At 39.4% G+C, this 15,232-nt stretch overlaps 1 protein-coding gene across 1 annotated transcript in view; it reads right to left on the bottom strand.

Moving 5' to 3' along the window:
* Positions 1 to 9,428: 9,428 nt before the first annotated feature.
* wdfy1 (WD repeat and FYVE domain containing 1) overlaps positions 9,429 to 15,232 on the bottom strand; it is a 79,983-nt gene continuing 74,179 nt past the window's right edge. Inside the window, exons 11-12 of the mRNA XM_041213155.1 lie at positions 13,973 to 14,081; positions 9,429 to 11,748 (exon numbers count right to left, since the gene is read on the bottom strand). Coding sequence (XP_041069089.1) covers positions 11,689 to 11,748; positions 13,973 to 14,081 — 169 coding nt within the window. The 3' untranslated portion in view covers positions 9,429 to 11,688. The remainder of the gene's footprint in view (positions 11,749 to 13,972; positions 14,082 to 15,232) is intronic.

The raw sequence follows: 15,232 nt of genomic DNA, 5'->3' as shown, positions 1-15,232 counted from the left end.
GAATTCTTTGAGTTAAAGGCTCCTCCCTGCCTGTGGGTTACACATTAACCTGCAGTAAAGCAGCAGGCTAGGGAAACCCCTAATACCTTATTGTGTTCAATAGCCTCATCTGTGGATCTTATTATCCAGATCCTTAACATTTCATGTGTTATACAGGTAGGATAGGCAAAAGCTTATCAATTTTGCAAACAAATACTCATTGATTTAATGCTATTTCTGTGGCTGTGAGCAGGATAAGTTTTGGAATGAAGAAGTTTTTGAATTCTATTATTCATAAAGAGTTTTTAGTGATCCAATGCCAGGCAAGTGAATGTAAATTATAATAAATATGAAATTATAAAGTGTGTTATTTGCATTATAAAATATATTAATATATCTTTGAATTATTCTTGTTGAGCAACACCCTCAATCATAAAATTTCATCTTTGTTTTCAAATCGCTCCATGAACTCACCCTCTCCATCTCTGTGATCTCTTCCAACCTCAGAGCCCCCAAGATCTCTGCACTCCACCAATTCAGGCCTCATGAGCCCATCTTAATTTTAATTGGCTCACCATTAGTGGCTATGCCATAGCTGCAAAGGCCCTAAGCTCTAGAATTTCCTTTCTGATTCTCTCCTCCTCTCCACTTCTTCCTCCATTAAGATACTCCTTTAAAATTACCTTTTTGACCAAGCTTTCAGTGCAGTATGCTGTCACTTGAAGTCTGCAGATTCTTAGTATCCAAAATGCAATAACTTATCCATTCAAGGCAGCCCATATTAACAGGCTAAGAAATACCACAGGGACCTTCCACTAACCTCTGCCCTCTTATCCACAAGATGGACGAACCTTTTGCAGTCCTGGGAAGGGGAACAGCAGAGTGAAACTTGGAGATAGTAAAATAGGAAGGCAATTGCCATTAGTGCAAGCTATCATTTGCATGTTGCACTTCTGCTAGTTCCAAACAAGGCGGATATTGAAAGAGTGAAATCTTTTCCTGTTTCATAGCATTGGTGAAGGGCATGTATGGCAACAAGGGTATAACCTATGAATCCTACTGCACTTTGAAAATAAGTGGCAAAAACACTTTCCAGGAACTGTATTCGGCCTAGTTTGCACTAGTGTTCCCATTTAATTGTTGACAATTAAGTTAAGTACCAGCATTGACAGGGGCCCTAAAGAGCTCAGTAACTTGTTCTACATTCAACTTAATTAAAGGGAATTTTGACAAATATATAGAATTAAATGTGGGAAGGACATTTCTTCTGGGATTTGGTCGAAAATCTGAATTTCACCAATCCTGTATGATTCCCAACTGAAACATTGTTTTTTTCCCCTCTGTTTTCAGGCATTGATGGTCCTGCTGTGTACTTTGAGTTTTCTTATTTCAAATTTTCAGTATTTGCAATTTTTGTTGATCAGATTTCTCTTTTGAAAACTGGCACAATAATTTATAATTCTATGACCAAATTAGACAAGTGTCATGCTATCCTTCAATTTGGTCTTTTTTTGAAAATGGGAAAGCTGAGAACTGTTTGTCTGGCAATGCACACAGCCATTAATGAAGAAGGATATCAGACTGATAAATATTAGAGTTAGTTAAATTTAACTGTCTGCTGTTCTTCTCTACCCCCTCATTCTCAACTAACTTTGACGAATCCATTTCATCGCCTTAAAATTGACTCCACAGAATCTGTTTTAAGTGGACTTTGGATTATCAGACTGTTTGATTATCTTTTAGGAACTGCCCATGTGACGGTCAGATCTCGTGCCTGTGTTCCTTTTTGCCAAAAAATGCGGAGGGATTTCCACAGGTGAATATTTCTCTGTATAGAAAGATGTTTTAGCTATTAGATTTCCCTGCTTGTTCTTTTGATTTCTGTAGGGCTGCTTTCTGAATAATGTAAAACCACTTTCTACATTCTGTTTTCTCTGGAAGGTACTTGTCAATGTTATTCCCTTCTCCTGATTGATTTACATTTTCTTACACAAGGTGTCTGGCTTCAGTAAGCCTCTCTAATTCCTGTATATCCCACAAACATCCTTAATTGTATATCCCACAATTATCCTAGCAACTGAGTTAGTAATCATATTACTATATTATAGCATTTTAAATGGTAGATTTGGCAAATAAATCTGGAGTCCTTGTCCCAGTTTTGAAACCATTGGTGACAATTCCTGGGACTGTTTATGTTCCCATTCCTGTGGCATGCACCTCATTTCACTTTTCCTACTTAAACTAACCATTATAAGGGTTGTAGCAGCAGCTGAGATAATCTGCAAGAAAAACATCTGTACTAATGTTCTGCTTAGCATTTTTTTACATATAAACTGAAGCTGCCCATAGAAGGAATTTCACTCCTGCAATAGGAGCTTTCTGTCATTTCTCCCAGGTGCACAAAGACATGGCTCTAATCCCATAGTATAGACTTAACAAGGTTCACATTTCGCATTTCAACCAATTTATTTTCAATCTGCTGTACTTGAAAATCTTATATAATCTGAAACTGGTATCACAGGAAGCCTTTATTCCAAACATATGTTTTGAGCTTTATACAACCCTATAGGTGCAAGAAATAGTTCTCCTCTAGAAACCCATAAATTATATAAGACTTTGATAAAAAAAAAGACTTGTTCCAACAATGTTCCCAATCTAGAAACTGCTAAATGGTTTAATTTGCATAATTTCATTACACCCGTCACTTTGTAAGTATTTTTAAATACTAGTAAATCTGTCATGGTATTTTCTATAGTAAGGGATTTTTATCTCTTTCCTGCCCTTGTGTTCCTACATGTCAGTCTGCCTCTTCTGTGTTTCTCTCTATATGGTATTTTGGTTTGTCTTGCTGTCCCCTTCTGCATCTGTGTCTGCATTTTTATTTTCTGAAGGGCGGGAGGCAGTGTATGGTGTGGTGAGGAAAAGAGATCCTGAGGATTGGAAGCTGCATTTTTGGTGGTAGTTTATTTGGCATTCCCTTCTCATCCCCTCCCTCTGTTACTCTTTCCATACTCCCACCCACCCCACTCAGTCACTTGCTCATATTTGGTCCCCTATCCTTTAGCATCCCAATACCACCTTCATTCCTGTCACTTCCACAAGGGAGGTAAATCCCAAAAGTGACTTTAAATTGCAAGAGTAGAACAAAGACTAGTTTCAAACTGGTAAACACAAGATTTAGAACCGATAAAAATATTTTCATGTAAAGATGAGACATGATCTGGCCCTGTAATGATAGTAATAGCAATTATTCCAAATCAATCCTTCCATTTTGTGAGGAGAGCTATACATAAACACTTTCTGCCTCTCCATTTCATTCATAAATTCACAGATATTGGAGTCCTTAGAACCAGATTTAGAGGAGCTTCCAAACTCCTCCTTGTCCCAAAGGACCATCACTCAATCCCATAAACTCAGCAGGTGGGTCATCTTCCAGGTCCATCAGGGGTCCCAAAGTGGGCACATTTAACCTACCAGCAATTCATTTGGTTATCAATTTTAATCTTAGCAAAGTACTCTGTGCCATTCTCAGGATTATCCACTACTGATTTGTAATTCTTTATCTCTAGAATTATCCAAACAATCCCCATCCATTCAATTTTCTGTCTCTGCATTCTTACCAACCAATCATATTTCTTGAATGTTTCACGAAGTCCAAAGCTTATATAGAGTGCTAGCTCATTTGAATGGTAATTTCACACCATGACTATTCCAGGAAACTAAACTGATGGCTGTTTTCTAAACCATGGGCAACTGTGAGGAAGAACAAAAAGGAAAACAACTTGTATTTTTTAAACCAACTTTCTAGAATCCTGACTTCACATCTCAAAGCGTTTTACAGCCAATTAGGAACTTTGAAACGTTATTGCTGTTGTAATGTAGGTGAATATTAATATATAATATCAACATTTCATCACTCTGGGCCATTGATTACTGTATAGATTGATTAGATTTTTAATCCAAAGGAAAAAGAAACAAAATCTTCATTTTGTAGCCTTCAATTAATCTTATTTGATAAATAACAGGTTGTCACATTCATGACCAAAACAATCATTAAGTCTATATCTATTTGATAATGTGTGTTAGATTCTTTTTTAAGCCGGTTACCAGGGAGACAGTAACAAGAAACTTTGTAACATGTATAGTACTATAGACTGAGCGATTGAAAGTGTTATACTTGTATATTGTACCTGTTCCAAAGCGACCAAAAACAGACAGAACTGCTTTGTCACATTATAATGGAGACATAGTCTCCATTAGCTCACCTTGTGTGAAGTCAGTCATCTGTTTGCAGTAATGTAACATCATCAATGGAAAGGTTCCATTTGCATTGATGTCACAGGCATATTTCTTTACGTTATTTCACAGATGGCATTGTTTATGTAATGAATGGAACAAGGTACCATCATTAAGAACTTGAACTACAACAATTGGGCAAAGCAGCTTTCCCCATCTTAACCACATTGCCTGCTAGCTGCTGGCCAATGCCTTCCTCTTCTGGATGGTCCAGGATAATGACTTGTATTGTAAAATGACACTGACAATTCTGGCCATCTGTATAATAGTATTACTCCCTCCCTATTGCCCAAATCTATCTAGGCATCAGAACCACTGCTTCTGCTTATCTATTGTTATTTTGATTATGACTCTGGAAACTGAGTGCAATTTCTTATAGCTTTAGTGAGCTGGTGCATGTGGTCACTATCAGAACAGCAGGGATCATAGGTTGGAAATTTTTCAAGAGGTAAGAAGCCCCACCACTGGGACCGAAAGCAGGACCCAACCCATGTGGGCAGATTGACCCTGGGTGGCATTTCACCAGCGGTAGCCAATTAAGAGGCCAATGCCAGGACTTCAGTCCCATTGAGGATGGCAGCCTGCCTCCCAACTCGGCAGCCTTGACAGCAACAGGAATAGAGGTGGCTGCTGCTGAGGTTGCTGGAAGAAGAGGGCACATCCTCTCAAAAGCCAGGTAAGTTTTTTGATTGACTGTTTCAGGGCTTGCCAGGTAGACCTTGGCAATCGAAAGGGGTACACCCTCCAGTGGCAGCGCTATGGCTGCTGGGGACTCCTCCATGTCATAAAGCAGCCATGAAGAGGACCACCTTCCCGAGAACCTGTTGACAGGCAGTCTGCCACATGGTGGTGGCCCCTCCCAGTGAGTGCAGGAAGTGGCCCTCTCTATTAAGTTAGTTTAAGTGGCCAGCCACTAAGATTCCTGTGGCAACGGGAAGACGATATCAGGATCCCTTCCCAATGCCTTCCACTGCCATTTTACAAGGCATCCCACCTTAGACTATCTCCAGAGGGGCTGGCCCAGTTCTCACTCTTTGAGAAGGCAACTTTGGACGCAGAGGGAAAGATTAATGCAACCAAGGGTCCAAGGTCAAATGAAAGCACCATGACAGTTGTGCATGAACAAAATTGATGGAGTGATGTATCAGTGCTGTTTATTATGTGGTGACACAGCACCATACTTATTCCAGAGTTTGGTTACAGATCGGTTTGCTGCACCATTGCGTCACAGCAACTCCCCTCCCCCATGCAGCTTGGTCAGTGCACTCACTTGCCTGACAAGTCCAAGGAAGTTCCTGTTCACACAATTGGGAGTGTATTAGGTACAACTCAAATATACAACAGTGCCATTCTTCCTTGAGCGATATTAAAGATTTCTATGCTATCATTCAAAAAGAATGGGCAATTCACTAAGCTGTAATTTTTTCCTCAACTACAACCAAATCCAATTAGTGAATCATTCATCTCTGTTATTTGTGGGATCTTGCGGTTTGCAAAATGTACTGTATGTTCTTTTCATCAGGGTCAGCATAAATATTCCACCTGCACTTCAAACCTGATCCAGTTTTCCAGGACAGAAATTATCTGTCCTTTCAAGAAACAGCCCACAACTTTGAGAAAGAAAGATGTTGTCAAGCTGAAGTGGGATATCCACCGCAGCTTCAGGATGAGGGATCTTTAAGGGGCCTGAAGAATTGAAAGTACCCGCGTAAACTTTTTGACCTAGGCCTTCACTGAAGTCTTCATTACTAAGTGGCTAAAACCTGAGGAATAGGAGAGGTGACCACTCCTGCACCCTCTTGTCCAATTATGAGATCTAGTGACTTTCTACCACTGTCTTAGGGGCTATGACAACCCCTCTGCCGGCAGTCCCCAAGTTAGTGATGCCAGTAGAGGGAATTAAGGTAGGGAAATCAGCCAGGTTACCACACACCCCACTTCTCTTTCGTGAACAGGGTGGGGAAGGAATGTTCTGCAATTCTCCCAACCAACTGGGAAGGTGGCAGAGGGGAGGGGTTTGGAAGGAAAAAAAGGGCAAGGGCAAGTTGGTAGGTCTCTCTACCCAATTTTTCTTTGCTATACTGCATGATCTTGGGTGGTAGAGAGGAGGAAAACCTAACCCGAGATTGTGACATCTTCAGTACTTTGTGGCAGATTTGGGGGTAAGCAGCAAATGTTCGAGTTGTACTTGACCAGTGTCTTTTTAAATGGTGTTTTGTATGGCAAGTCGAATGTCAGAGGGCCAATGAAACAGATGGGATGGATTCTTGGTGCTTGCAAACAAAGGGGAGCTTAGAAACAGTGAATGCTAAGGTTCCCTTTTGCTGTAACTCTCAGGTCAAGAGGATGATCCTTACCTAGGTAAAGAAAGAATGCTGCTTGTTTGGAGACCTACGCACCTAACGTGGGAAACCTCCCTCACTTGTAACATTTGACAGCCATAAAGTAACTAGTATTCTAATAACAGAATCTCAGGTATTCCCAAGAGGGCCAAATTGTTAAACAGTCAGAGAGGATGAAGCAGCCTTGTGGCCCCTGTGCAGTCAGCCAACACAAAGTCAGCACGGGGATGGGTTTAACGACTAAGAGACAGGAAGAGAGATGTGTTCAAGGTATTCTAATAGTAAGACAGAGCCTGTTCTCTCTGAAAAGTTACAGAATTCTCAGGATAGTCAGAGGTTCGCCACAGACTACAGAACTGGAACTGATCACTCCATAGACTAGGAACCAGGTTGTATTGTTTGCATGCTATTGAATGTACACCTGTTCTTTGGTATTATAACAACTGTTTAGTCAATGTTCAAATTAAGACTTTCCATTTAAAACTAGTCCAGACAGCACCACACAGAAGTTATTGGTGCAGGACCTTTTGTTGTGACAGTAACTGCAGTAAAATATTCAATGGCTTTCACATAGTTATTTTCAGTTAAACCTGTCCATTCAAATTTTATTGAACTTATGAATACTAGTCTCCACCTAGTGGAGGAGGATTGTCAGACTTTAGTTATATTGTTGCTGTGTGGTACCAATGTCAAGTACTTTGTCTACTACTTTGCTTGAAGTGAATATAAAATGTGGAATAGAAAGTTATACTCTCTTCTTTCAAATCTTTCTTCTACCATCAATGGTGCACACACTTATTTTCCTCAGTATAAGTAGGTTGTAACCTTGCATCAGTCACATGATTTAATACTTCAGTAAATTCTCCATTATATTGATAGTTTATCCACAGTCATGTTTAAGTGGAGGAAGGAGGAAAAAATACATTAGCATTCCTGATGACTATCCAATAACCCTTACTGTAGTCCATATGTGGGGTAAGGAAGATGAGACTAACTGACACCCCTATAGTCAAATGAACAGCAATAGCAGCTTGCATTTATATAGTACCATTAACTTAGCAGACCATCCCAAGCTTAACTGTACCCTCTGCCCTGGCTTTCACATTGAAAATGGCCATAGAATACCATCACCACAAGAAAAAGGAGGCAAAGCCTTCAAGAGGAGAAAATTAGAAAAAATAGTTTTCTTTTGTTTGCATTCTCTCATAAGTATACTTCCATGAGATGTGGGCTTTGCTAGCATTTGTTGCCCATCCCTAATTGCCCTTGAGAAGGCGGTGGTGAGCTGCCTTCTTGAACTGCTGTAGCCCAGGTGGTGTAAGTACACCCACAGTGCTGTTAAGAAGGGAATTCCAGGATTTTGACCCAGTGACAATGAAGGAATGGTGATATAGTTCCAAGTCAGGATGGTGAGTGGCTTGGAGGGGACCTCACAGGTGATGGTGTTCCCATGTGCCTGCTGCCTTTGTCATTCTAGGTTGTAGAGGTCATGGGTTTGGAAGGCGCTGTTGAAGGACCCTTCTTGATGTATTGAAATACTCCCAAACGGGTCAGTATTCGTCATCATTACTCTTCTGAAACTGACATGAACTAACGTCTGGAGTTCACACACGCATGGCTATAAGCAAAATCCAGAAGTTGTGGTCAGTGATTCTATGCTTCGCCACTCTGGATATGAAGTACCCACAGACCATAATCAATGAGAAATCACTGAATTGATGAGAACTTCCCCTTCAACACTGTAATATGTCTCTCTATCTCTCCGCCCCCCACACACACACCTTAAACCAGCTTATATTTCAGCTCTTTCCTGGACTCGAACTCAAGTTCTGTCGAAGGGTCATGAGGACTCGAAACGTCAACTCTTTTCTTCTCCGCCGATGCTGCCAGACCTGCTGAGTTTTTCCAGGTAATTCTGTTTTTGTTTTGGATTTCCAGCATCCGCAGTTTTTTTGTTTTTATATCTGTAATATTGCTGTTCAAAATCCCTAAAATGATACATCTCACTAATGAGATGTGACTGGGTTTGTAAATTGTATTAAGTCACGACAACTGCTAAAGTACCTTTCTGGCCCTGGGAAACTAACTTATACTTGTGCAATGTCACAGTTTCCCGTTGTGAAAAGTTTCAACTTTTAATAATTTAAAAAAATGTTTATATTTCAGCCTCTAATCAGTGTATCTTACTTCCTGGTTTGCTGTGAGAATACTTCAATGTGATTGGCTGCTTACCCTGCTTGATGACATCAATGTTGTTGGATGCCTAGGAGATCCCTTTGGCACTGGATTCAAACTAACATTGTGAAAGGTGAAATCAGTGCCACCGATCGCTAGATATTTGTGGGTAGCTTTCTTCGAGGTCACAGATGAGTGCCATTATTTAGCCCCTGAACGCAAAATCTGGACCAATGACACCAGCCAAAGGATAGGGCATTACAAGTTTGCTAAATTTATCATTTTAAATTGAGGCTGTGCAAAAACAAACAGTTATCTCTAACCTGTGCTTACAGATAAGCAGTCAGTCAAACAATCATTCAATTATCCATTTAAGAAGAAACAAGTAGGCAGCATTATGGACGAATATTACACCAATGAAAACCTCCTGAATGTGGTTCGACCTTTAAATCTAGAAGAGGTTTAAAGAGCTGTTTCATACACTAGAAAACTACATTGAGGGATGATGGATAGATCTCATGGGGATTGGATAGTTTTATTACTCTGACCTTGATCATTCAAATCAAATGTTCAGGCTTAAATCACAGTGATATGTGTGACATCCATTCCGTTCAGAACAACAACATACCCAAGAAATTCATGTTTAGGAAGCTAATTTATTTTATAGCAGCTAGTTACTTACAATTTTGATATATAGCATATAAATGGAGCAGCATCAGCATAAAGGAATTGATGATTTGTGTGTGAAATACCAAGCCATTAAGCCATGGTACTATTATATACGATTTATATGAATACTTACAGGGAGATCTTTACAGAGACTATTCAAATGTACTGCTTAAAAACAGAATTGTAATATATGTTATTTCAACAGTTAAAAAGTCTGTTCATCGATGCCATCTGTGTACAGCTTTCAATAATGCAGTTCCATTCATATTTTCTCATTCTTTGCACATTTTCCAAGCTTCAGACAATAAGACTTATTTCCAACATGGTATATGGCAATACTTCAGCAGGAGGAAAGATTTCAAGTATTAGGTTATTCTGCAAAGTAGATCTTTGAGTGTTGTGAGGAGAAGGAGATGGGAAAATGATCTGGATTCAAAGTGTTTTTTTGACACCAAAGTACCAGTACACGTTTGGTAAATACAAAAATGAACCTTTTGGAGGAAAAATGAACCTGTTTCTCATTTTAACATTTGACAAAACAACGTATTTTCAATTTTCCTTCCATCTCCCAACACATCATTTGAAAGGAAATACTTAAAAAAAAGGGTATTTAAAAACTTAACTCATTGATTGATGCACAATTGAAAATAAAAGTCAAAGCAATTGATCAAAACATTACTGTTTGTATATTCTAACTATCCAAAATGGAGGAGAACATTAAACACTTGAAGGACAATAGTAAATCTTACTTTAGACAAATATGCAAATTTAAACAGTCCCACGTTGTCATTTAGTTACTTGGGATGATTCATAGGTGCACTTTAATATATTTGAAGTGGTTTGCTTTATGTCACTCTTCCTATCCCCTACCACCAGCATATGAATTCAGTACAAGACAACAGCATCCTTTGATCAATACCTTCTTCAAACTTATGCTTCTTAAAATTAAACTGGTGAAAAATCTTCTGGCAAACAAATTTGATAACTTTAAAAAAATATAGACCAAAAATGGGACAGAAGTGATTTCTTCATTGAAGGATTAATAGAAGCACGTAACAACATAATGCAAAGTTTGCAGTCCATCATTCACACATTAAAAAAAAATTATACATCAGTTATTCTCAAGGACTTGTATTTTGACCATTCTTCCATTTCTGTGAATTGTTCAATGCAGAACCTAATCTGCTAAGCCTGGAAATATTAAATAGGACAACTACAAACACTGGAAACCACGAAGCAGCAACTCACAGGTATTACGATCAAAATTCTAATTGCATCATTTGAGGTAAGAGATGTCTGTGCTTTTACTGGAATTATAACCTGCATAAAATGAATGCTGACTGCTCCTGCAATCCTGGAGTGAACTAAACATAGCTAAACAGAGATTGTAATTCAATATACCCACAAAGAGTGGAGGTTTCTTCATTTCAAAATGTTTTCTGCAAAATTGCAATGAGTCCTCAAAAGGTTCATGATAATGCTGAAGAACATGACTATGTGGCATATTCAAAAGAATATGATGATAAACCCAAAATTCTTTCATCCTTCTGCATCGGATTATGTGTCCCACTGCAAAAGGAAACGTATTCACTTACGTAGATGTTAAAGGAAAACACCACTTCTTCATCACCATTGGCAAAAGAAGTAGATTGATTAATGGGGATAAGTTTTATTGTAAACCCAAATATTTCCTGTGTCATTATAAAAATGCAGCTTACATTCCCCAAAAAGTGCCCTCTGTTTATCCATGCCTGGTCACAAATTGCATACGACAGGAATTTGCAGTGTACAACTAAAGCAAACACTGAAAACCATCGTACTGTAAACAGACCAGGAATCACTTTAACTACGATGTCTAAATTGCATTATGACCAGGAAAAATCACACATTTCGTATCTAAAAATTATCTTGCAGTTTTTCTTCATTAAAGACATTAATTAAATCATGTTAGGTTATGCACAGAATAAATATAGAACAAATATAGTGTATATGTAATATTGGTGCTATTTTACAATTTTAGTCAGAAAAGTTTTTTTAAAATATCTTTTGCAGAGTTTTTGCTGTGCTTATAGGTTCGGGCAATATTTATTCAGTCCTTTGGGCAAAGTGGAGGCTTATCACCTGAATTTCCAGTCAACTTTAATAGCACTGTCTCCATGGTAACACGTAGGCGGGACTGGTTCTGAGCGGTGTAGGTGAAAGGTGCAGTGCTAAAGGAGATTGGAGGTCAACGGGGAGAAAAACCTGTCGCCAGACTGCAGCCAACGACTGGCGACATGTCCCAGATCTGCAGAGAAAGCAAAACAAAAGTCAAGTAAAAATGTTATGGTAAAGAGGCAATCTTTACATACAGTAGTACCTGTACTAAAATAGGCTACAATATTACAGTTGCCAAAGTTCACTTTTTGCGCAGCCAGCTGTCTTTTACAATCCTTGTTCATTCCTTTACATAGCACTAATTTCAGTAACTTTCCTGGTTCTTACAGCAAGATCAGTTCCCCAATTTAAAATGGCAAACTAACAACAGGAATTCTCCCTTATTGTCTAGGTGGGGGATGCACTCCACTAACTTAGGTGGAAATATCTGCTCAGGGGACAAATAATTGGAGCCTCTGAGAAAAGATCAGACTCAGACCCAGGACCCATAAAGTACAGGACAGGATATAACAGTGACTGTCCTGCCAGTGGCTACCAACTGCTCTATTCAGTCTCGAAGTATGCACCAGGACCTGTCCTTTCCTGGAGGCTCGGGTAATTCAATCCCCAGTAGCCTTTACATGCTGAGGTCTCTCTGCCATACACACCCACAATCTGAGCCGTACAAATAATCTTGTTGCACAGGATATGAAAATTCCAGCCACCAGCCAATGTTTGCCATTTTGAAATGGAGAACACTGGGGCTCATGCAATCTCTGGCATACCAGAAACCACTGCATTTGTCAGAGTTGGCTAAAGCTAGTTATGCTATTTTAGCACATACCACACAAATAGCATAAATGGGGATGTGGGCAAAAAAAAAAAACAGCCACCCACTCGACTGTTTATAACTGTGTAATCGTGTGTACTTTAGCATTTCCCCAGTAATACCACTGATGGGATATTGGCATAACTGTAGCTTAAGCCATGCCAAGGTCACCAACCATATTATTTTGAATGCTGTGGATTTTAGTTTTTGAGGAAAAATAAGCTCAATTAAGGAATCCAGCTCCAACATATTAAAAATCCAATTTAATAAATATTGAATTGAACTTATTCAGCTGCTGGGATGCATTGACATCAGCCATGTGCTCTTCGACTGGACTGTTTTTCACATATATTGTTGCACCCCCTTTATTACATCTTTGTTCATTACTCCAAAAGGACATCCTAAACCCAACAATTTTTTGAATGCCCAGGAGCAAGGTCCTCACAGCGGAATGGGTGTGAAATCAATTTCTGAGGCAGGCCAACAAATTGCTTATAATTTCTAGACTTTGAGGAAACAACCTGAATTCTCAACCTGAAGGAGTGAGACTCCACTCTTGTAATAGTGCCACTCTTGTATTAGTCTTTTTAATCTACTTTTTTGGCTTTTTGAAAATAAACGTTTGAATACATTATGGGAAAATGGCCAAGAAATCCTGAAATCTGACTCCTCCATACAACTATAAAGCATTTCTAGATACACACAGTGAACCCCTTCTACATAGCAGAGAATCTATATCCATTAATCATTTAGACATGGAGTTATTGTATTTGCACAGTTGTATATGATTTAAATAGTAGCACAAGTAATGTTTTCAAAAATTCCTGCATGGTAGTGCACAAATCGACCATTAAGTTAGTGCGCACGTGTGGCCACCCACTGAAACAAATCGCCCACGCATTCAAAAGAAAAATTAGAAGCTAAGTACAGCTGATATGACCTGTGTTAATTACTGACGATCATCTCTCTGGCACTATTACAAGAGTGGAGTCTCACTCCTTCAGGTTGAGAATTGTTTTAGGAAATTTTAAAAATTTATCTTCAAAAATACTCTTACGTTTCCCTTCTCTCTCTCTATTTTCTCTCTTAATCCAACCTTTCTTTCCTTCTCTTTCCTTTAATTCACGCTCCTCCTCAGTTTTTTCTCTTTTTACTTCCCAATCTTTAAATCCGATTGGTTAAGGAGAAACCCGTTGGGTGCCTGGTTAACTCGAGTCCAAGATGCTGTTCCTGTTGCTCCGCCTTTATCAACACACACTTCTAAAATCTTAGCGGGCAACTTTTTTTGAGCTGATGGTTGCAGGGGTAAGTCTACATAACGGCAGATTCGACACCCTGCGACATCCAAGTCTGGTCCATTATTTTTGCACGTTTCACCTTTTCACGCAGGACACTGAACACAACATTCTGTCAGTAGCTTACTTTACAAATATTAGACAAAGCTTTGCAAGACGGCTTCTTTAAGTATATTAAACAAACCCCTCAAAGCCTTGAAGGGTGAAGAAGTCAAACTGAGCAGGCATATGAGGTTTAGAAGGAAAAATACCTTCACAATGCGATCACTTCCACAGGTTACCATCAGTCCTCTTGTGTTATCCAGATTCATGTGCGCAATATTATGTTTGCCTTCATGAAATGTTGCCAAAGAAGCTCGACTGTAGTATTAAATATTGTAATAAACACCCTTCAGTTTCAGCATCAACAAACACAGTTGACAAAATCTTCTTGCATTGTAACAAATTTCCATTAACATTATTTGCAGATAATAAATAGCATTCAAATTATTTGCCTCAAATGCTCTTCTAAATGGCAAATTAATTTACCTTACCAAATTAACAAATGCCACTGAACCCAATAGTTTGCTCCAGGAATATGCATATATTGATCCATATAGAGGAGGCAATATCATTTAAACACATTTCTCGGTGCAGAGGAAGAGAAACTATTTCCATCAGTAATGGAATCGAGAAGAAAGGGAACTTAAAGCAGAGCTAAGCTATTTGGGGTAAAGCGAGGGAGCAGTTATTCATGCAAACGCAGTGAAAATCTGGAACTCTGGCCCCCCAAAAAGCTGTTGCATCTTGGTCAATTAAAAAATTTGAAACCAAGGTTGACAAAATCTTTTTTGATACATTTATTAAGGAATTTGGAACCAAGACAAGTAAACGTAGTTATGATACAAATCAGCCATGAACTAACTGAATGCGGAACAGCTTACTCCTGATCCTTTTTTATTCTTTCATGGGGCATAGGCATCACTGACTAGGCCAGCATTTATAATACCCATTCCTAATTGCCCTAGAGAAGGTGGTGTGAGCTACCTTCTTGAATGGCTGCGGTTCATGTGCTTAGGTACACCCACAGATCTGTTAGGGACGGAGTTCCAGGACTTTGACCCAGAGACAGTGAAGGAACGGTGATTGTTCCAAGTCAGGATGGTGTGTGGCTTGGAGGGGAGCTTGGAGGTAGTGGTGTTCCCATGCATCTGTTGCCCTTGGCCTTCTAGACGGTAGAGGTCACAGGTTTGGAAAGTGCGGTCGAAGGACCCTTAGTGAGTTGCTGCAGTGCATCCTATAGATGATACACACTGCTGCTACTGTGCATCAGTGCTGGAGGGGGCAAATGTTAAAGTGTTTGATGGTGTGCCAGTCAAGCAGGCCTGGACGGTGTCAAGTTTCTTGAGTATTGTTGGAGGTGCACTCATCCAGGCAAGTGAAGAGTATTCCATCACATTCTTGACTTATGCCTTGTAGATAAGGGACTGGCCTTGGAAAACCAGGAGGTGAGTTACTCTGTGCTGAATTTA

This window comes from Carcharodon carcharias, chromosome 2, assembly GCF_017639515.1.
Source record: "Carcharodon carcharias isolate sCarCar2 chromosome 2, sCarCar2.pri, whole genome shotgun sequence".
Lineage (NCBI taxonomy): Eukaryota > Metazoa > Chordata > Chondrichthyes > Lamniformes > Lamnidae > Carcharodon > Carcharodon carcharias.
The sequence above is the reverse complement of the archived record's forward strand: the minus strand, read 5'-3'. Positions and strand labels throughout refer to the sequence as shown.